Source organism: Callospermophilus lateralis, chromosome 9, assembly GCF_048772815.1.
Source record: "Callospermophilus lateralis isolate mCalLat2 chromosome 9, mCalLat2.hap1, whole genome shotgun sequence".
In the NCBI taxonomy this organism is placed as follows: domain Eukaryota; kingdom Metazoa; phylum Chordata; class Mammalia; order Rodentia; family Sciuridae; genus Callospermophilus; species Callospermophilus lateralis.
Window position 1 is genome coordinate 72,634,376 of NC_135313.1, and position 24,071 is coordinate 72,658,446.

The following is a 24,071-nucleotide window of genomic DNA, read 5'->3' on the forward strand; positions in this document are numbered from 1 at the left end:
CCCCATATCAAAAAACATTAGCCATGTAGATTTCAACATATTTATATTATTATTGCAAATATCTAAAGAGACTGTATTCAGAGTGAAATTATATCCATTATTTTAGAGTAGAAGCAACTAAGTTATACAGTATGGATTAATTGATTAAAGTAAGAGAGCAACCTGAACCATGTTTCAAAGCTGTTTGTTTTGTTTGTAAATATGAGAAAAACACACACACACACACACACACACACACACACACACACACACAAAATCCTTCAGGGAGAAAGGATTTACAGATGCCAATGAGTTGCATCCATACTAAAATGGTGGCCGCATGTCCTTCAATAAAGCCAGCATTATAAAATTGCTAATATAAATACATGGACTATTTTTCCAAAATGTTAAACCATCTGCTTTAATATAGGAAAATTTTTTAAATTGTTACCAATATCAAAATCCCAGAAGCATCTATAACTGACTTTTTAAATTTAAAACTATCATGAGTAACATGTCAGCGAGATAATAAAGCTTTGTAGTTTAAAAAAAAAAAAAAAAAAAAAAGGATCCTTATCCTGAAGCAGCTCCAAGTGAGAATACATCTTGGACTATTGCAATAATCATGTTGTGATATAGTAGCACTATGACCCATGAGAAGAGAGAGGTGTTTTGGGTTTTTTTGTTTGTTGCTCTTGTTTTTTCTTTTTTTGGTACTTGGGATTAAGTCCAGGGGCACTTAACCACTGAGCTACATTTCCAGCACCACCACCCTGCTTTCTATTTTAAGACAGGTTCTCTCTATGTTGCATAGGGCCTTACTAAAAGTTAGCCAGACATGGGCTGCTGTGCCTGGCAGGGGGTGGTTTCTGAAGTGTGAATATTTTGCTAAGATGAAGAGTTATTATAGAGGACACCCCTGAATATGACTGAACTGAAATAAGACATATGGATTTGAAGGGTAAATGGTGAGCCTAGTAACTGAGACTGGAAACACAGAAGGATAATGTTGGGGAATTTTTGAAATCATCCTGGAAAAATAATAGACATCATACAAAGTCATTGGATGAAAAGCTTTGACAACAAATTAAATACCCAGGTAAGAACTGGAAAGATGTAAACTTTGGCTTCGCTGTACTTTCCACACAGTCACAGATTCCTCTGATTTGAATATGGTTTATTCTCCAAAGGTTCATCCTGGAAGCATGGTCCCCACTGTAACAGTATTGGAAGGTGGTGGGAACTCTAAGAGGTGGGCCCAATGGAACATGGCTGCATTATGACCACCCTTGGCCCAGTGGAAGATGGCAGCATTATGACCACACTTATGAAAGAATTTAATGTCAGTATCATAGAGTGGATTAGGCTACCAATCCAGGAGATCTCCCAAGAGAAAGTTGTCATAAAAGAGCAAGACTGGATCCTCCCTATTTTCTTGCTTCCTCTCCTATTCTCCTTTTCTGTCCCTTCTCCTGCTTTGTCATCTGTACTCTACTATGAGATTCTATCTATATTGTGGTGACATAGTCAGGAGACAGTCACCAGAGGCCAAACACATGGGGTGGCACCATCTTGGACTTTATGCTTCCAAAACTGTGAGCTAAATAAATCTTTTTTTTTTTTTTTTTTCTTAATGAAAGCATCTAGTCTTGTTGAGGGCCACAGACAAGTCAAGATGGCACCTGGCACTTTGCCAGAAGGAGTGGTTTGAGAAGTAACACCAGGGAGCCATTAAGATGATGGAGATTCCTTAATGACTGACTGCTGTATCCAATGATGTTAATTAAGTTAAGCTGTGTATAATTATTAAGATGATGAGGATTCCTTAAAGACTGATTGCTGTAACTGGATGATGCTAAATTGAGTCAAGCTGTGTATTCAGTATATATACCTGAGGTATATGTATATATACCTCTACTGTCCTACAATAAAGCGGCTCCCACTGTATCAGCCTTCACAAGTTGCCTGTCACACCCCTCCCTCCGCGTTACTTTGCCCAGCCAGACTGCGGCATAGTCTCAGCTATTTTGTTATAGCAACACAAAATAAACTAAAATACAAACCATAAAGGTTATTAGAACATGTACTTGTACCTTTTCATTTCTTTGCTTAATTATTTCCTATGGATATCCTATTTCTAAAATCAGACTTCCCAAGGTATAGAACTAAACAGTGATTCAAACACTGCTGGACTGTTCTGGAAATGTATGCACATTTAAACTAGAGTGGGGCACTCCCTTCTTGCTCTTAGAATGTTTCAGAAATGAACTGCATGAGTTTTTAGTGAATGCAGAAAGCAGAGAAGAAAAGGCAATTGTTTTTATATTATGTGACAATTTGGTCCTCATAAATCTGGTAGAAGAAGTAGGCAGGAAGTTGGGTTATAATAGGCCAGGGGTGAAGATGAGTCAGTCTGGAGACAAGGCAATTCCAGTGAGAGCTGGAAAGCTTTCAGAGCTATCAAAGAGAGGTCAAACTTAAAGAAACACATACCTTCAACATCACAACTCAGGTAGTTACGCACTTCATTCAAAATGAAGTTGATATCTTCCTCTGAAGGTATAGGGTGCTGTGTGATATCAGTTGGTGTATCAGTAGTGCCAGCAATAGTCATCTTTTGCCAGGGTAAGAAGAAAATAACTCGCCCATCACTGGTGGCTGGGTCAAGAAGTCCCATGCTCTCTGGGCTAAGGTAAAAAGAAATTAGCAAAAGCTTTATATTACTCTGTCTTCTATAAAAATGATTTTACTTACTAATGTTCAAATAAGCCAACAAGAAATGAACTATTACTTGTACTGCCCTGTTCCAGAAATTCCTAGAAGGAAAAAATAATAATATGAGTAACAAAAAAGTACCAAGCAAATGTAATAATCCTCTTCTGCAGCAGAATAGCGCTCCCCACCTCAACAATGCAAGGTTAATTAACTTCCAATTGTTTTGGTTTTTATACTCCATGGATCATTCACATCAGATAATGTCAGTGGGATAAATGCCTATAATTTCTTTTATTATGGTCAATTAAGAATAGCTCTTCAACCTTTTTTCGAGTCTGTGAAAAGTATTTTACTGGGACATTTGACATTTGGCACATCTTTCAGTATAAGGTCTCAGAAGAACATAAGAAAGTGAAGAATCTAAGTTTCTAGAAACGAAAATGTAATCATTAAGTTCTTCACTCCTTTGTGCCTAGATGAACTTGTGCCACTTCACCAAATATAAGATTTCTTACCTTATTTCAGGGTTACAGAAATCTCAAGAAGTGCTCACAGAAGAAAAGAGCTCAGCTTTCTACTAATAACTAACAATGTCCTAGGATAGGTCAAAGGGAGAGGAACACCTTAGCAATGAAAATCTTTTACATAGAAAACACTGTTATGCTATTAAATCAGGGTGCAGGCCTGCCTCTTCAGACAGATTGTAGAAAATCTTCCCAAATATTAAAGAAATTTTTTCACTAAAATATTCTGAATTATCTAAAAACCAAATTATAGAACACATTTGAAAGAATGGACAACTGTAAATAAATATTAACAAAACCCATTGAATTTATCACTACAAACTGTTGCTTTAATGCATTCATTAGCCATTCAAAGAAATATGGAGAAGTTGTTAAGGTTTTAAAGCATCATATTCAAACGAACACTTGTTCAATTCAGATACCTGGTTCAATTTGACCGAATTCTTATATAAAACCAATGTTAAAGTATTTTATTTAACATTTTTAGCTTATACTAATGCGATTTCTTAAAAAAGGAAACAATTTTACTTGATTTGAACCAATATCAAGAAATCCCTCACACACACAAATTTAAAAGGGAATACAGTCAATTCTTTATTTTTATAATTTCTTTAAAAATTGTTTTAAAAGATTGATTCAAATGTCTAATAATGAGACGCTAACAACTGTTTAAAAACAAATAAGAAAAACATTTTTAGTACATAAATGAAATTGCCAGGTGCACTGTCACATACTCAGGAGGCTGAGACAGGAGAAACACAAGTTCAAGGCCAGCCTCAGCAACTTAGCAAGTTCCTGTCCCAAAATAAAAAAGGCTAGGGATATAGCTCAGTGGTAGAGTGCCTCTGGGGGGGGCGGAGAAAGAAAGAATGAAAGAAAGAAAAAATATATATACAGTCAGCATAGCTAAATGTATCTCCTTTATTTAAATAACTACAAAGAATACTAATCTTTCAGGCAAGGAACCCTCAAGCCCATAAAAACCTGTCATATCTCCTCTGTCTTTGCATCACTTATCCAAGAGGCACAGTAGAGAATGGACACGGAACCAACCCAGATGCCCTTCAATAGATGAATGGATTAAAAAAATGTGGAATTTATACACAATGGAATATTACTCAGCACTAAAAAATAACAAAATCATGGCATCTGCAGGGAAATGGATGGCATTAGAGCAGATTATGCTGAGTGAAGCTAGCCAATCCCTAATGAGCAAATGCCGAATGTCTTCTTTGATATAAGGGGGTTGACTCAAAACACAGCAAGGAGGAAGAGCATGAGAAGAAGATTACCATTAAATAGGGTTGAGAGATGCATGGGAATGGGAGAGAGAAGAGGAATTGACGGAAGATGGAAGGAGACCCTCATTGTTATGCAAAATTACATATAAGATGATGTGAAGGGGAAAAAAATAGAGAGAGAAAAGTGTCATGGTAGAGTGGGTAGAGAGAGGTGATGGGAGGGGAGGGGATGGGGGGATAGGAAGGGTAGCAGAATACAATAGACACTAGTATGGCTGTATGTATAAACGTGGCTTTAAAACCAATGTGATACTGCAATCTGTACATGTGGAAAAATAAGAATTCATACACCAATTGAATCAAATGTATGATGTCAAGATCATTGTAATGTTTTGAGCATCTAATAAAAAAAAGAAAGAAAATTTAAGAGAAGAAAAAAAAAGAGAGAGAGAATGGACACAAATCTTCCACTTTGGAAATCCAAACAGCACCAAAGAAATGTGCCAATCATTTAGAACTTCAGCAAAGATTCTCACCTTCACTCAGTGTTACTTGGAGAAAACTACTTTCACTTAAATATATAAAAAACTTTGAATATTGAGTATTTTTGAACTCTAAATATGACTATACCCTTTTTTCTTTGTATTTGTTATAAAACTCTAAAAATCTTAAACATAGTTAATCACAAGTATTATAGATACCTATTTTGATCATGAGTGATATATCCTTAAGTAAATAAATTACTTTGAGATTGGTAATTAACACATTCAGAGATCAAGCAATTAATTTTGTAAACAGTACATAATTGAAGAAAAATAATAAATTTCACACTCCAACATTTGAGAAATAAATTATATGCTGATATAATTTAGGTGCAACCATCTCATGGACCAATAACATAGATACCTAAAATAATTAACCAGAGAAACTTTAATAATTGTAATATTCAACAACCTAGATAAGAAATGCAGTTAGCAAAGCACAGCTACTGAATCCTTTAAAAATTTCAGTGCAATAAAACCAGTTTAAAGGGTGAAGGTGATGGTTACCAACACACACGTAACTGGAACCTGTAGAGAATCAACTGCTTAAGTGAAGACATATGTGTCAAACATAAAATTAATAAGCACAGAGGGAAGACAAAGCTATTAATGAATGGTATAAAAATTTAAGAATCCACTTGGAAATATCTTTCATTAGTTTTAAATTACCTAATTCATACTCTCCCTTAGGGAAGAAACGTTTGTTTTCCTATGAAGGATTAATTCTGCAAGGTCACACTAAAGTTCGATAATGGTATCAACTATAGTAATGGTACATACAATGCAGTGTGGCACAGGTCTTGTTTCAATTTGAATGATTCATTTGAAATCAGAGGGAAAAGCTAGCTAATTTATGTGTGTGTTGAGGATTAAAGGTAATGAACATTTTTCTCTTGCAGACCATTGCTTTCCTGAAGTACTTTTAGTTAAACTGAAATCAATTTATTGTTAACTACTTAGCAATCAGTGTTAGAGCTAACGGTATGTACACACTATGCAAAAAAAAAAAAAAAAAAAAATTGATCTGTTGTCAGCAGGAAAAAGATTCAGTAGGAAGAAGGGGGAGATTATTTTCATGTATTTTAGTAATTTGGTATATTATCGCTGCTTTGGGAAGAGCACCTAGCCACAATTCTGATGGAAATTACAGATTTATTCTTTATATAACTTAAAGAGTGCTTTTAAGAAACTGATCTCTGTATTATGGATTTTTCTGAAATTGAAACAATTCCTCCTGCCTCCCCCTGCCAAAAAAAAAAAAAAAAAAGAAAAGAAAAGAAAGAAAGCTATTACCATAATGCAATATAATTCTACATGTAAAACATTAGTTAAGGTTAAAACAAAATTTACAAATGACACAAAGATGCTTCGGAAAATGGCCTGACAAGATACACAGCACAGCCTTCATTCTTGATTTACCATCCTATACTTGATAAATCAATGGCTACTAAACTCTGAAATGCCAAACTAATCAGGCTGCAACTGCTACACTGGGTCTTAAGTTCTCCTCAGCCCGGTGCAGGGCAGCCCCAGAAGGTTCATACCAGCTCTGGTTCATCCCTGCAGACCTGGTCAGAACCTCAAGTCACAACTGTTGAGCGTGACTGACTGATGAGGCTAGAGACTCATTTCAGTCTGAGATCTTCTGACCCCACCCAAGAGAATGATTTGATGGGGAGAGGAAAATCAATCCTGAGGTAGCCAGAGCTGTCCTTGCCTCAAGGTCATCAATTTAAAAAAAAAAAAAAAAGGAATAAACCCTTACTCCAGGCCACAGTCCAGAGCCAGAATGGGAGCCAGGCTGTGGACCACTCCTCAGCAACACCATATACAGTGGCTGTAGTTCACAGTGCTACCTATAAAAATACTATTTTTTTCCTCAAGAAAAATCATTTACTGCATTTTGGACCAAAACAAACTTAGCTGTGATCTAACACTTTAATGATCTATGGAGAGGGGTTCTAAGGCTAATGCTTAATTTTTAGGATTAAAAGGTCTTTTTGTTTTGAAAATATTATATCCAGGTGAAATATATGTACATATTTCTTATTTAAAAACCTATCTATTTGTTATAAAATATACAAGACACACCATAGAACAATATCTATTGTATGACCACCCTACTGCAAATTTTGTAACAGGACAAACATGTGTAAGTAAAAGCATACACTTTTATGGAAAGAACTTAAAGAAGATTACTGACTTTCAGAAAACTGAATGAAGCCAGGAAAAGGTTTTCACTGTCTCTCTCCTTTCCAGAATGATAGAAATCTCTGATTAATCACTTATGTTCATTTTACTTATTTATTTTTGTCTACAGGGATTATCTGGGAATCAAGATGAAGAATTGTATTTTGTTCCCATATTAAAAAAGACCTTTATAACTGTTGCATTAGTCAGTGCTCCATCACTATTAAAGATACCTGAGATAATCAACTTATAAAGAGAAAAGTTTATTTTGGCTCACAGTTCTGGAGGTTACAGTTCATTAGCAGCAGACACTATGGCTGAGATAAGGCAGCACATCATGGGATAAGCAAGTGGCAGAGTACAATCACTCACGTCATGGCCAGGATTCAAAACAGAGTGAGAGAAATTGGCCAGAATCCCCCAAACCCTTCAAATTCATGGCCCTCCAATGACTTAAAGACTTTTCATTAGGCCACCCCTTAAAATTTCTACCACCTCCTGTTAGTGCCACCCTGGACCAAGCTTTTAACACATGAGTCTTTGGGGGACATTCCTGATCCAAAATGTAGCAAATGTTATATTAACATTTTAATAGAATAAAGCAATTATCTCAACTTGGGCAAGTGGATACAAAAAAAAAAAGTTAGGATTCATTCAAAAATTAGTTATTGCAGAACTAAAGATGTAGCTCAGTGGTAGAATATTTGCTCAGAATGTGCAAGGGCCTTGATTAAATCACCAGCATGGTATGGGGGAAAAAAAACCACTATGGGCATTATTATAAACTAGAAACTACCAAGATTTGAGGAAATAGCAGTCAACAAAACAGATAAAAATTAATCAAAGATCATTGTCCAAAAAAATCTTAGCTGGGTGTGTTGGCGCACACCTGTAATCCCAGCAGCTCAGGAGGCTGAGGCAGGAGCATACATAGGGAGTTCAAAGCCAGCTGCAGCAAAAGCAAGGCACTAAGAAACTCAGTGAGACCCTGTCTCTAAATAAAAATAGAGCTGGGGATGTGGCTCAGTGATTGAGTACCCCTCAGTGCAATCCCTGGTACCTGCATCTCCCTGTAAATAAACCCTGAGATCTTTTTAAAAAGCTGGATGTGGTGGTGCATGCCTGTATTCCCAGCAGCTTGGGAGGATCACAAATTCAAAACCAGCCTCAGCAACTTAGGAAAGCCATAAGCAACTTAATAAGACCTTGTCTTAAAAAATGAAACAGGGTATGAATGTGACTTGCTGCTTAAGCACCTCTTTCAATCCCTGGTACCAGGAAAAAAAAATTGTCAGACTTAATAGAAGTTAGATACTATATGAAATAAGGAATCAGAAGCAGAAAGGAATACCTTACCCAAGGTCACACAATTAGTAGAAGAGAAGGTGAACAAACCAGGAAGTTCTATGCCAAGGTCTGATCTTGGCTTAACTCTTGTCCTGTCTCCTTGCCTATGTACTCTGAAATAACTGATTGCTTTCCTGTCTTAATGGTGCATTTACAAAAGAAAATGGTTTGTCCCAAAGAATGCAGTAATTATGTGACAGAATTAACCTAAGGCCTTTGGGGAATAATAAGTATAAAATGTCTTCTGACATCATGAGACAATAGTGAAGAAAACATAAGACAAAATATGCATAAGAATATGTTGAATTTAGTAAATCTAAACAAATACAAGAATTTTGATAATTACACCTGTATTCACTGTTCTCGCAGATGTTAAAAACTCTCATAAACTAGCAGGCCATGAATATTTTTAATCCAACACAAAAATGACTGTATATAATTGCATCTGAAACTATTTTAAAACTCAATTAGGTACCGATGCATACATTTTTATTATCAAAATTAGAGCTACATTGGTGTTTCCAGTTTTGAAAATGCGTAGGAAACTTTGGAATTTGGGAGATAAGTTCTCTTGAATACACTTAGAGTAGAAGTGTATTTGGTATGGCTGGGCAGGGTGGTGCATGCCGGTAATCCCAGTGGCTTGGAAGGCTGAGGCAGGAAGATTTCGATTTCAAAGCCATCTCAGTCAACAAAGGTGAGGCACTAAGCAACTCAGTGAGACCCTGTCTCTAAATAAAATAAAAAAATAGAGTATGGATGTGGCTCAGTGGTCAAGTGCCTCTGCACCCCATCGCAAAAAAAAAAAAAAAAAAAAAGTGTATTTGGTACAAATTAGGTGTCCCTTATACTGTCTTCAGAAAGAGTTAATTACTGGAGAGCCAATAATGAATAACATAGCAGGATAGCATTTCTAGGAGAATACCAAGTATCTAATTTTTGCACATCTATTTTATTTCATATTAAAAGCCTTGGGCTGTAGGTTGTGGCTCAGTGGTAGAACCCTTGCCTAGCATGTGTGAGGCACTGGGTTAACTCTCAGCACCGCATGTAAATAAATAAATAAAATAAAGATCCATCAACAACTAATAAAAATATTCTTAAAAAAAAAAATGAAGGCAAGGCATGATGGCATATACCTGTAATCCCATTGACTTAAGAGGTCGAGGCAGGAGGATTACAAGTTTAAGGCCACTCTCAGCAAATTAGCAAGGCCCTAAATTACTTAGTGAGACCCTGTCTCAAAATTAAAAATTAAAAAAGTGGGGCCCTGCAGATGTAGTTCAGAGGTAAAGTGCCACTGGGTTCAATCCCCAGTTTACAAAAAAAAAAAAAAAAGCTTATGTTTCTTTATGAAAAATTAGAACAATGTGGAAGGAAATAACCCTCACCTGTAATCACATTACAGATAAGCACCATTAATATTTAACATATTTTCCAGTCTTTTTCTATCTGTAGAAAACATATAGAAATATAGTTACATATATCATCTATTACATATATCATCTCTAGTCTTGCAATTTAAACAAACATTGTATTATTAGCATTTTCCTAGGACAATATGAATTCAAATTTAAACTAACATTGTATTATTAGCATTTTCCTAGGACAACTGAAGTTATTTATAATTTTAATTCTTATTGACTACATAATATTCCCTTGTCTAGATAGGCCATAATCTATTTTCTCCCAAGGTGAGGAAATGAAGTGGTTTCTAATCTTTTTTAAGAACAAATTATGACATAATATCTTTGCATATAATTCATTATTTCATGTAGAATTACTATTTGCCTACTAGATTTAACACATACGGAATTAACAACAGCATATAAATTCTGTATTCTTGGCACAGTCATATGACTTTTTCCACAGATGTCTTAAAATATACATTAGGAGTAATCATTATTAATAATTTGACAAGAAATACATACATATTTCTTCTAAATTTTCAAAAACATATAAAAGTTGGAGTTTTTATGGTTTCCTGTGTACCCATCACCCCACTTAAATGAGATTCAATTAATAGCAATACTTCATCTCTACCCCTACTCACTTCTCCATCCCTACTTATCTTTGCTAATTTGATATTCTGAAAATTATATCTGAGTTTTAAAAACATATTTATAAAGTTATAAAATGAAGAATACCTAAGAGGCTAATATTTCCAACTTGCTCATAAGGATAAATATTTGACAAAATTAATTTCTTAATGATTTAATTAAAACATCCTTTATGGAAGTTTGACGAGATTAAATTTTAATATCTTATTAAGAATAGAATTTAAAATACCAACATTTAATCTCTAAAAGTGACTATAATGAACAAAATAAAAAAAAAATAGATCCCCATTAGACTTTAGAAATGAATACTGCCATAAGTGGCTAAGATTTTCACCAGCCTGGTTTATATTTTGTGTTAGAAGAGTTCCATCATTTTCTCCTCATTTAGAACAGCAAGTTAGGCCATCTATTATTAAGAAGAGTGTACCAGAAGAAATTAAATGCATAGGGAATCGCTTGTGCCCTTTCCCAGGTGAGGAACAACAAGATGGAGTACAGTTACCTGTAGTAACCAGGCATCACAATATGGACACCAGCACTTGGCTGGCAGATAGCCGCAGCATTCTTATCATCCATTTTGCGCACAGAGTCTGTGAAAGGTCCGGTAGCATTGATAACACATTTGGCTCTCACATCAAATTCCTGCCCTGTGAAAGAAAGCAGCATCAATCACACACCCCATTTGTTTCTCTGTTCACTGATGCTGTGGATTATTAATTCATCTATTAACTTAACCTATGGCGAAGTATATTGCATACCACACTAAGTGACATGAGCAGCCAGAATTATTGAAGAGCCAAACAAAAGGCTCACTCCTGAGTAAATTTACCAAAAACAAGTCCAAATTAAAGAGAAAGCATGCCATTTTTTCATTGTGGTGCTCTGTCTATTTATAAAATGCTCAGGATCAAGGTGCCACACATGAAGAAAGTGGAATGAGAATAAATAAGTCACTTTCTCCTGAAAACTCAAATGTGTAAACAGCTGCACCGCGAGACAACACACTTCCCGGTGTTAATTTTGTTCAAGAAATGATGTAATTTTGCAGCTGCCTGTATGGCCATAGGACCAGGACGAGAAAGAATCTAACAAAAGTTAAAGGTGATTGATTTTAATGACATGTAAATGCACTGCCTGTGTCACCTAAGTGATACTTTGAAACTTGGTACATTTATTTAATTTTATTAATTATATGTTTTTGTAAAGAAAATGGAATGCATTCATATCTGTGAGAATTTTGTGGGCATTTATTATTATCCTTATTATTATTATTATTTAACACAAAGGGGAAAATTGCCAATTCCTACAAGGGAAAAATTTTCACGTAAAACCAGTCATTATTGACAATAAGGAATATAATTAATATGACTCTGAAGCCTGGGTTAAATGGAAGAAAAGTGACAGAAAAATTATAAGTCAGTCATTATACAAGCAAGGCAAGATTCTAAGAAATACCTCCCTCTCCGAGAGGTGGCATACCTGTGAGGACATCCTTGCACCGTGCGCCGCTCACGTGCTCCTTGCCCGTCTGGGGGTCTGTCTTCTTGAGCAAGTTCACTACCTCCATGTAATTGGCTGTGGCAGCCCCATACCTGGCAGCAGTGAGAGCAATGGCAAGGTTCATCCGTGCATCGTTGTGTTGTCCTGCAGCAGGAAAAAGCATCAGGGGAGGGACAGGAGTCACCTCGAGCCACAGACTGGTGGTACAGAAGTGTGTCACAACAGATATGTCACATCTGTCCCTGTCACCCAGAATATACATGATGGTTGGGCAGCTTTACAGGGCACAATTTGAAAATATGTGGTCATTCTCAGTCAGGCCTTCACCTGCCACTTCAGTAAATACATTTTGTACCACAAACATGGTGAAAAATATCCCCTTCCTACAGAGCTGACATCAATTATCTGAAAGTTAAGAAATAACTAATTATTCTCTCCATGTGGGAACAGATGTATATGTCAGACTTTTCCTAATACAGAAAAACCATAAGCATGAAAGTGAAGCAATTCAAAACTTCAGAATATTTGACACCCCAACTGGTGTTGATGAACAATTTTTATGAGTATGTGCTCTATCTAATATTCAAAATCAAGAGCTTAATCTTCCATAGAGAATCTCTCCATATTCCATAAAAGGATTTTTCTTGGTTTGAATTTTGATCAGGGCTCCTTAAAATGTAACATTTTTTTAATCGCACATAAAAGGTAAGAAATTAAGCAGGGCAAAATTTAATTACAGAACAATTCCTACCTGTATTGTTAAAGATTTATTGCTGAAAAATCCTAGTTAAAGAAAACTAAGGGGGAGGAGAAGGGGGGAAAGATGATTAATCACTTTAAAATACTGGCATCACTGGAGACTTTTTCTATTTATTATTGCCAGTGGAGTTAACGCTGACCAGGAAGAATTACTCTACATTGCTGGGGCCAGGTTCTCTGTGCCCTGAATAATTAATTATCCAGGGCTAGATGTATTGAAGCAGAGTTCAAATTCCCACACATTGGGATCAGTTCTATCAAGATAATACTGATAAAGGGATGAATTTGTAATGGATATTGTTGTTGATTTATGTTGCCAGCATACCAAACATTTAGTATAAATGGTTTATGTAAAGTTTCCTCCTTGTGATTCAGCCTGTGCACGGCTAGAAGCACTACACAAGCAATCTGTTCCAGCTAAAAGGGCAAAGTTATAAAGAGAGAATCAATGACTTAAGACTCTGCCATCCCTCCCCACAAATATCTTATTCCAAAACCTCTGAATTAATACAATCAGCCAAGAATCTTCCCCCCAAAATTATATATGCCACCAAGTGGGGAACACATATTAATCCTCAACATGCAAATTTTTTATTATTCTGGAATTAATATATCCAAAAATTAACAGGATGAGTAGGAGTGGAAAGAAAACAACAATAACAGGAGCAGCAGTTGAGCTGGGCATAGAAAGGAAGCGGAGCAATTCCTCAAGTTTCCATTTAGCATGACACCAAAGTTGCTTAAAATAATCACAGGTATGTCTAAAACTAAGTTTAAAAAAAACCAAACTTTTATTAATGCAGAGCTCCTTATTTAAAGTAGAGGTGTGCTCCATAGAGTTAAATACACACAGTCTAAAGAAACTAAATAAAAATTCTACTAGGGATTTCCTTTCAAGGCAATGACACAGCACTCATCTTCTGCAGTCTTTCTGGCAGATGTCTGTACAAGAATGACACACCCTCCCCAACACCCGGCCGAGGTAAGCATTTGGTAGTACATGAAATCCAAGTCATGTTTGCTCTCACCATAGGCATATTGTAGGGAAGCTCACCCATTTTGGGTTTGTTGACTTACACACAGGACAAGTCTCTGGAAAGTCATGTGTAAATGAACTATTTTAAATCCTAGATGAAATTGCTGTTCCAAGGAACCAGGCAGAAATTCCATTCACTAAAAAATAGATTCCTTTGTAAAGTGCTGTATCTATTACACAATCATTTGGGTCTAAACTGACTTTGGAAATATAAAATTTTCTTTTAATGCATTTTAAAAATACAAAATCTCATTACAGCACCAGTATACCATATATGCGTGGCTTACACTGCAGTATAATATAGCTTATCAGGCTGTTGCTTCCATATTAAGAAATCTCTCCCTAATTAGCTTGTAAATCACAATACAATATAAGGTAAAGAAGATCAACTGCAGTTTAAAATGTAAGATAAAGAAGACTCCTCTGCTCCTTATTTCTCCACATCCACCCCCAGGAGCTGGGAGTACCTATCTTGACTTCAATGGGGAATGCTACTTATTGGTAGAGACCCTTCATGATAAGATCCACATCTGCCACAATTCTTCTACTTCCAATATTCTTGGATCCAGGATTGCCAAATTATTTGCGATTCCCTGAACTTTCAGGGCATTATACACTTCTTAACTTTGCCCACACTTATTATTTGTATTCTGGCTGAGTGCCATTCTGGAAACCTCTGTTTGTCTCTTATGATCTGGATCAAATATCTCACCATGAAATCTCACCTTATCTGCATCCTGCCCCTTCTAAGGCAAAATTGTTCACTGCTTCTGCATCAGCATTATGTCTTGCACATACCTTTTTAATAAACTTTCCAATACTAAATTTATCTATAGATCCATCTGCTTGCAAAAATAATTAACCTTTGTCATGAACTGAGTGCTATGATAAATGCAGGGAACACGATGGTAAGAAAGACACAGGGCAGCCTCAACCCAATGGAACTTACTTTCCATTGCATTGTAGGAGTCCACGTCTCAGGGGATGGTAGCAAACTCACTTTCATTTGCTCTTTTCCTATCTCTCTCTCTCTCTTCTCTCATTAGTACCAGGCATTGAATAAGTACCCAATAAGTACCCAAATGCTATTCAATATGTTAAAGAAACAGATAAAGAAATTCTTACCTCCAACTATGGAATTAAATGCCTTGTCTCTTGCTAAAGAAATTTCAGACATGTGAAAGTTGGTGGCAAGACATCTGAAGAGTACATAGAAATCCCCCAAATGTGGAAAATCTGAAACATCACCCCAAACTAGTTCTTATATATAGGATGAATTAATGGGAGGGAAATAGGGTTTCCTCAAGACTTTTACCACAGCTTCCCCTTGCTCTGCAGAAGAATGCACACCTAGCTCCTATTATCTTCTAAAAATTGAGGAGTAATCTGCCACCTCCTGAGACCAGAAGTTCACATCTCAATCCAGCAATCCTCTTCTTTCTAGACATTCACATTAACCATTTACCTCCTTGGATTCAGGGCAAAGCTCCCTCCTTCCTCAACCTCCTGAACCTTGCCATTCACCCTGAGATACCTAGACCCCAGACACTTGCAGTGTATGCTTCCTGGAATATACATAATATATTTTCATTATTCTTAACTAAATTTTTCTCAACCTCCTTCCTGACATTTTGAAAGGTATCTCTTTGCCTCTTGTAATTTATTTCTGGAGAAAAAAACCTTTCTGACAACACTTCATGTCATTGGAATGTGATACAATAATCTCAAATCCCCACCCAATTGATCTGCTTATGAAGTTTAGATTTTCAAATCCGTTTCCTTAGAGCCAGGCAACATTATACTGTGTTTCACTGATCAGTGAGTAGCTTTACATTGGCACTTACACAAGGACCCAGACGGCGACTGTGAAAATCTGTTTCCTGCTCTGTTCTCGTTTGCACTTGAAATCTTACATATGTGCACATACTGAGCTTACAGCTCATAGGGGAGGAAGCACATAAGAGGTGGAACTATAACTGTTTTCCCTTGTTTAGAAAAACAAAATATAAAATCTACCCACCCAAAAGAATAAAGGTTGGTGGTAGTAGAGAAGATTTTGTCTTAACTCTCAATGGCCTGGAACACAGAACAGTGATAGGTATTTTAAGTGACATATGTGTGACCATGCGTATTTCAGGATGTAACCATCTAAAAGATAGGTCTTACATATAAATATTTTGGAGACATAGCAATATTGCTCTCCTTGGAGTCAAAGTTTGGCAACTAAGTTAACATGCAAAATAGCTGGAAAAAAAAATGAGTAATGATCATTGAATGTGTAAAGGGTATGAAGAAAGAGTAAATGTGGAAAAAATAGGAAACAAATTAGCTGGAATTTTCATTTCCTTCAGGTCTAAAGTTCTGTGGTGCTATGAAAATGTACATATAATCTTCCTCTAAATACAGTATACATTTAAATGGCCTTTCACCACATACAGATCAATCTACTATTTGCCTCCCAGTATAGAAAGTCTAATTGTTAGGAAAAAATACTTCTTCATTAAAATAACACCTGCCCACAATTTCATGTTTGATAAAAACTAGCACTTTGCAATGTTAAGAATACTTCCTTCATTTCACAGTGCTCTGACCTGGGTCTTATGTAATCACCTTGACTACTTCTAACAAAGGGGGAAAGGATGCTTGTGAGAAATAATATCTCTATAAAACTTTAATCCCATTTCTAACAAAATCCACAAGGAATGTTTCACTGTTTCAGACTGATAATGTCACAGTGACCTCTCTGGCAGCTTAACCTTTGTAGTCTGGCAAAGGTAATTCCAAGGCTAATCTACCAAACTCAAGCTCATTGAATAAAACTACTGCATTTAAATTTTCCCTTTATCATGGGAAAAGTACAGGCAGAGGCAGGGCAAAATAAGCATGTGCACGTGTATATGTGTATGTGTAAAGAGATTATTCAATTCTGTTTTAAGTATATATAATGAGTAAGCTTGAAAAAGAAAACTCAAGATGAGAACATAGTCTTCAAAGTAAATTATGACAACGTGTAATTTCCAAAAGTGTTGTTGATGGTGGTGGTTTTTGGCAGCCTTGTGCATGCTAGGCAAGTGCTCTACCACTAAGCCACATCCCCAGCTAAAAATGTTTATTATATAAGGAGTGACAAGGGTCAAGAAGCACATGGAGCAGTGTAGAGAAAACACACTTTACAAGGTATGATGTAGAGTGACTCTGGGCTTGGGATGCCTGGGTTGGAGCTTCTGGATATGTGACTAATCTGGGTTGGCATAATGTGTGATGCACTGCAGTTCTGGGCTTTGATATCCTACACACAGAGAGGATCTAGATACCTCTGAAATCATACAGTAATATAATGCCCCACTTTTAAAATGATTACCTATCTCTTCCAAGAGTTCACTTCAATCTTTTCCCCATTTCTGGCTTCTATGACATTACCCCAATATCATAAAAGAGACTAGGCATTCATAAAGACCAAAACACCAGTGGTTCATGAAGGAAATCATAAAAAAAGAAAAATCAGAAAACGTACTCTTCTCTCCATTGGATCTCAAATTATGCTTAAATTTTAATTTTATTAACTTGTATGGGCTATGAAGTATATTGCAAATATTGCTCCATTCTTCTTCCCTTTCTGTACCCATGCCTTTTGTCACAAGTCTTCATGATGTTCCTTCCCTTTTACTATGATTCAGGACTCAACCATGTGAAATTGTTTGGTCAATGGAATAGTAACAAATTTGGTAAAAAGACCTATTATCTCAGCTACTCAGGAAGCTGAGGCAGGAAGATCACAAATTCAAGGCCAGCCTGGGTAATTTAGGAAGACCTTGTCTCAAATGTTTAAAAGGGGAGGTGGGGAACGGGTGGGGGAGTGCATAACTCTGTGGTAGAAAGTCCCTGGGTTCAATACCTAATTTAAAAAAAAAAAAAAAAAAAGGAAGAAGTGTAAGTTCTGCAGAGACCAGGGAAGCAGTTAACCACTCCAATACATGAGCCACAAAACATAAGCAATTAACACAATTAAGTTCTAGCAACAAGACCACCTATAAATTAAATTCTCTACTAATTTGCAATTACATCCAAAGCTTATATAAAAGCGTAAATTACCAGAAATGTGACTGCAGTATTAGTAATGGTATTAATATAATTCTAATATGTTAAGTAATGTCTATCAAGTGATTTTTTTCATTCATTTATACTTTAAAATATTTGCTTATATTTTATATATATTTATCAGGAAAAAGAGTTATAAAATCTTCTTGAGTTGATGTGTATTTTTGCAGAAAAATATCTTCTAGTATAGACTGGTGAAACTTGAAATAAAAACATAATATTCCAAGTTTATGAATTGGAGTAATTTGCTGTCATCTATCCATACCACAGTTCTCAAGAAGGGACACCTGTTAGCACTAAGACTGTAATCATTTTTATTATTAAATACAAAGGTACAATTAAATGCAGGCACAGGATGTGACCTGCATCATAATTCTGCCTGGCCTTTCTCTTCACAATATCCTTTTCATTATTGTGGGCCCTTTGTTCCTTCATGTTTCTTTTGTCTCACCCTAAGTTCTCAAATAAGCTATTTACAATCTGAATAATTAGCAATCAGGGTGGATCTGTGGTCTTTGGCCCTGTGTAAAGGAAACATTGTCAAATGCCTTAACATGACATACTTAAGTACATAAAGTTTCTATACCCTCAGGACTTTCCTTTCTTGAAAAAGTTTTAAATAAATCTAATGAGGAGTAAGTTTTCTACTTCTCAGACACTTAGGAATCTAGCTAGAATTGAACAAAAATGAAACCACATTTAAACTGCAAACAACAGAATGCTTTGGGTATTCATTAGCTATTTCTGTACAAAAATGTTCTATACATTAGTTTACAATGAAGACTCCGTGTGCCTGCTCTAGGACAATCAATTCTCTCTCTAGCACAAGACAAAAATAGTTTTTTTATATAGTTTTTAGGAGGAAAAAGGAAAAGGGAACAATGTGACAAAAATTGAAATGAAGTTGGAAAGTCAGACAGCAAGACATACTGTAGAAGACTCCTTCACAAACCGTACAATTATGTGGCCTAAAAACCCTGGGTGAGCTCCCTTGCTTGTTTGTGAAATGCACTAAATTCATTGGTAAGCCTTCTTGGAAGGTCAAGCTTTGTGGGTAAAGATGAGAGTTGCAGTCTAGACATCATGACATCTTAACTCAAGAAAACTGCCTTGAGGATGCTTGAAATTCATTCCTTTTGCAAATACTTATTGAACTCCTACTATGTACCAGGCACTGAGCTAAGTATCATTGTGGTGAGTAGAAAACAAAAAAGTCAGATTGGTCAATTTGCCCCAGGATACTGAAAAATATGAGCAAATTTACAGTCTATCTTGGAAAAACCATTCCTATTTTCTTGCACACCTCCTTTATCTTTCTTCTGAGGTTTTCTTAAAATATCACCAAACCCAATATCCCCCCCCCACACACATCTTCTCTTCTCTTTTAAAGCTTTCCTCATAGGATGTGTGCTTAAGATGAAATCCAATCTCTACTAACTCATACGAATTCTCTTATCTAAGGGTCTGTTTTTTCTTCTATGCAAGGAGAATGATAATGGGATTGTACAGCATTATTGTGAGAAATAATTCAGATAATGCATTTTACAACACAATAATTCCCAATATGTATAAATTATTATCATTATACTTACCTTTATTATTAAAAGGCTAAAAAAGATTACTAAAAATACAAGACCACTTTATACCTTGATTATGTGTTATGGTTATTGCCTAAAAATACGTTTAAAAAAAGTCCCAAATATTTTCCAGTTCTAAATGGTTTTATTACTCACCAGTTTGGCAAACCTTCTCTAAAACATATAACAACCAATGTCTAATTTCCACACTTGCTGACTATTGTTTTCTCTTTCTGTTTGTTTCTCTTTTTCTCTCTTCATTTTTAAACCATTAACAAATAATGTTTTTTGTTTCATTTTGTTTTGTTTTATTTGTATATCACAAAGGATAGGAAAACAAGAGAATAGTTTTAAATCTGGAGAAAAATGATGTTGTTTCAAAATATAAGAATTACCAAATTTTAATCCAAGGGACTTTGTTTTCTCTTAAAAACTAGGGAACCTCTGCCAGTTTTTAACAAAGGAAATCAACTCTAGCTATAAATTTGGTATCCTGGGAAAAATCAGAAAACCCAAATTCTAATCCTTTAAACAGCCTCTAATGGGTATGTTTCCATGGCAGATAATTTTCTGGTGCTCTGTTTTAGTTTAGTTTGGGTTTGTTTCCCATCATTTAATCTCCTTCACCACCCAATAAGCCTTGCAGAGCAGTAGTCTCTCCTCCAACAGGAGGGGAAGAGTGACCCACCATAACATGGCCTTTTACCCAGTTCCCAATCTAGACCTAATGACCCAAAGAATATGGAGGTGGGGGCACTGATAATGGCAACAGCACCACCCCATTTCTGGGAGCTGTGATGACAGAGATGTCAGCATAGGTGGTAGAGTAACATGTAATGTGCAATCAGCAGCAGCAAAGTCTGGTGCGCTGATTCTGGAACAGCAGTTTGTCTATGGCTCTCGTTGCTGCAAATCATTTTTTCATCCATTAAATTTCATGCTAGATATTCTGCCTTCCCAGAATTTCTGCTGTTGCTCAACATCCTCTCAAGAAATTCCTTTTCTCCTAAAATCAGCCAGATTTTTATTTTTACTTATTTATTACCTACAACTAACATCTGAAAACAGGTGACAACTTCTGTACCTCAGTTTCCTCTAGGATGGAATCACAGACTGGAACCTGATGATTTCGCTGATATTTCCCATTTTTACCAATTGCATAAATTATAATCAGAAATTTTCAAATAAGCTCATTGTGGAATCTAACTACATAAAATGTTACAAGAAGCCATTTGATGTAGTTGCACCCTCTTTCTTCAAAGGACTGACAAATGGAAGTGAATCCTCCACTTGCACAGAATCCTCCCGCAGCCTTCCCTCTCATTTGTGTGTGAGTATATGCACACAACTTTTCACAAAACATCAGGATGGCTCAATCTGCCCCAGGGGTGATTTTGAGTGTGAGACACATAATAAACACATGGAACCATGTGCTAAGGACCAGCTGGGGAATTCTAACTGGAAGCAGCCTTTTGAGAACCTTTATCTGTTTCAGGGACAGTCTTGTATCCTATCAGATTTCTCTAATCATAGGAAGATTCAACATCTTATCAAATTGTTATCAAATCAGTCTGACCAGAGCCAGCATCCTGCTTTTCTGAAAGACTGCATACAAAAGTGTTGACATCACTCTCTCCTGGGGGTTGGGGGGGAAACTGGGCTAGAAACTCAGCATGCCTGAATTCAGGACCCAGCCTGTCACCAAGAACTATAATCCTTGGGCACAACCCTTTGCTCATTCTGTTTCTTCAACCATAAAGTAGGGATAATATCAATTTCTCTGCCAATCCCCCTGGGGCCACTGAAATGACCAGATATGAGTGAAGGCATTATAGGAAAAAAACTCTTGTTAACAAAGATTGCCTTCTACTAAACTGACCTTCCCTCTCCTCTGGTTAGAGGTAGGCTTTTATTTCATGTTCAAATCATAAGCATTCCTCCATTATCACAATAACATCTTTTAGCAACCCAGATTCAATGTATATTGGAAAACTTTATTTGGGGCTTGGTTCCCTTAAGAAGAAGAAATGGAAAATCAGAATTTACTTGTTTTTAACTACAAAAGTAAAACATTCAGACCCACATATTGACAAATACAATCTCCAGTAAGACTATTCATTTGCCTCGGCCTAAACTCACCATTACTAAGCAAAATTTTGATCTTAATTGGATCATTCAAATAAGTTTGCCCTACTGGACTTTTTTTTTTTTTTTTTTTTTAACAGCAATCTGAGACAACTGATTTACATGGATGTTTCACTTCTCATAGGAATGAATAAATTAAAGGCAGGAACTTGGTTCTGTTCTCTATCATCACCTCCAGCAGTTTATCTGTAGCAAGGACAACAATACCTAGCATGTAGGAAGGTGTTAAACTATTTTTTGTCTAAAGTAATCAATTTATAATGGCTATGAGTTGTGCTAATACCAATCAATTTACCATAGCTTGATCACCCTGAGAGAAATGATAGAACAACTAATCTGAACTGTTATAATCAAAGTCACATACTGAGGCAAAAAAGCTGAGGTGCAAATACTGTTAAGACTCAGTTTAATTTCACAACCTAATAGCTAGCAGAATATCTGATTTATCTTCTAAATTAGCGGAAATAAAAAGGAAGTTTGTATACTATATAGTTAACAATAAAACCATGTCAGTGTTGCCACCACATACATCAAATAGTATGCCAGATATCAAAGTTGGTTTTTTAAAGCCAACAAATTTATTAATGTGAAACATAGAAACACATAAAACTGAACTCCGCCTTTGTGGAGAGTTTGGTAGTAGAAAACAATTATAGATGAAATCAATATGCCCTGTACTTAAGAAAGACATTTCCAATGTTCTACAGAGTTTGATATAATCTGCACTCAATAAACATAAAAGTTTATAAATAAAACAATTCAATAAATAAGCTTTACACTCATTTATGATAAACTATGATTAACTTAAATTAAAATTAAATAGTTCCATAAATTCCTCTTCCAATAAAAAGGTTTCAATGAATGCCAAAAGTTTTACCTTTGTGTCTGAAATTCTAGAGCCTGGTAACATGAAGCAAGAGTCAAATGTAAAAAGCAATTAACTCATCACACTATCCTATTTCTAATTTCCTATGATTCAAAAAAATCAATCACAAATTTAGACTTCATACAATGCTACTCCAAATTGAAATGCATTCATTAGTTTTACTTTCAACATTTAAAGGCAAAGCTGGGACATACCAAAAGTACTATTAAGGTTTTCACTTTTGTTTTATAATGAAAAGTAAAAAGAAATCAAATACTATGTTTCAGTGAATATAGCCTCTTACCCAGCAATTCTCAAGGTCTTCCTGGAAATGCTGGCTATTTCAAAGAAAACTCTTATTAGTTTCTGAGACAGTCAAGGTGCCCCAGCTCTGTTGTAATTACTGGCAGCCTTCCCTCCCCAGGCTCTGCCCCACAGAGTCCTGAGTCAATCCTGACTGCACCTGGCAGGGTCAAAGAAGTCCTTAACCCTCCAGAATCTATTATATGTCCACAAACTGATACCTGTCTTTAGGGAGCCCCTAGACAAGGGAATTCCTGGTATTCAACAGGCTGCAGTTCCTCTTCCCATATATTCCAAACATAAGACTCCCCACCCCAATATCTGGTTTGTCTTCTGTGTTCTTTTGGACCAGAACTCTACTTCCGTCTAGCTTGCTTGTCCATATCTTTGGCATTCTTCTCAACCTTTCTACATAAGAAATTGGCCTATTTCTAAAGGTTGCCTGTGTCCTCAAAGTCCCTCCTTCTCACAAAGAAATTCCAAAATACTATCACACATTTGATTCCATGGATCACTGCAATAAGAAAACTGCTTCCCTGTTCAGAACCAAGATCAGAATGGAATGGGCATCATGACTGCCAACTCAGCTGGGACAGGAGGCTTATGTTGCCAGCCACTCCCCTTAGAAACCTGCTCAGAGCTGGCTACACCTAGTAGCCAATTGCTGGTTCACTTCTCTACCTTTATCTACCCTCAAAGTCCTGCCCCAACATGTTATTGAAGGATGCCCACATTTTAAGAATAAGAAGTCTTTTAAGAGACCTGCCAAACTTTAGTGTTGTCCCAGATCATCTATGTGAGTAGATTCTGTAAATGTCTTACCACCTATGGAAAATAAGAGAAAGAATTACTCATATCTGTTCTAACTCAACATCTTAGATCAGGTTACAAATTCAAAGTCAATTTTACTTTGAGTTCTTAATTCATCTGGTTACAAATAAAAAATTTACATGTCAAAAATGTTGAATTCTAATTAAAACCTAAGCCTAAGAATCAAAGACTCAAGCAGACTATAACAGACTATTCACCTTAAGGAGAGGGCAAAATTATAATATATTACTCTATTAAAATACAACTTAAAATACAGCATATTAGTCTTCAACTTAACACACGTCTCCAAACTTCTGAGGAGCACTGCACAAAGACGCTTTTGTAAAACACCCTCACAGCACTTTGATGTGACCGTATGT

The 24,071-nt window shown here is 36.0% G+C and overlaps 1 protein-coding gene across 3 annotated transcripts in view; it reads right to left on the reverse strand.

Moving 5' to 3' along the window:
* The window catches only part of Gpd2 (glycerol-3-phosphate dehydrogenase 2), a 140,307-nt gene that overhangs the window by 39,609 nt on the left and 76,627 nt on the right, over window positions 1-24,071 (reverse strand). For all 3 annotated transcript variants that reach the window (XM_076865784.2, XM_076865783.2, XM_076865782.2), the window contains exons 7-9: window positions 12,078-12,242; window positions 11,101-11,245; window positions 2,473-2,666 (exon numbers count right to left, since the gene is read on the reverse strand). In XM_076865784.2, the coding sequence (XP_076721899.2) occupies window positions 2,473-2,666; window positions 11,101-11,245; window positions 12,078-12,242 (504 nt within the window). The remainder of the gene's footprint in view (window positions 1-2,472; window positions 2,667-11,100; window positions 11,246-12,077; window positions 12,243-24,071) is intronic.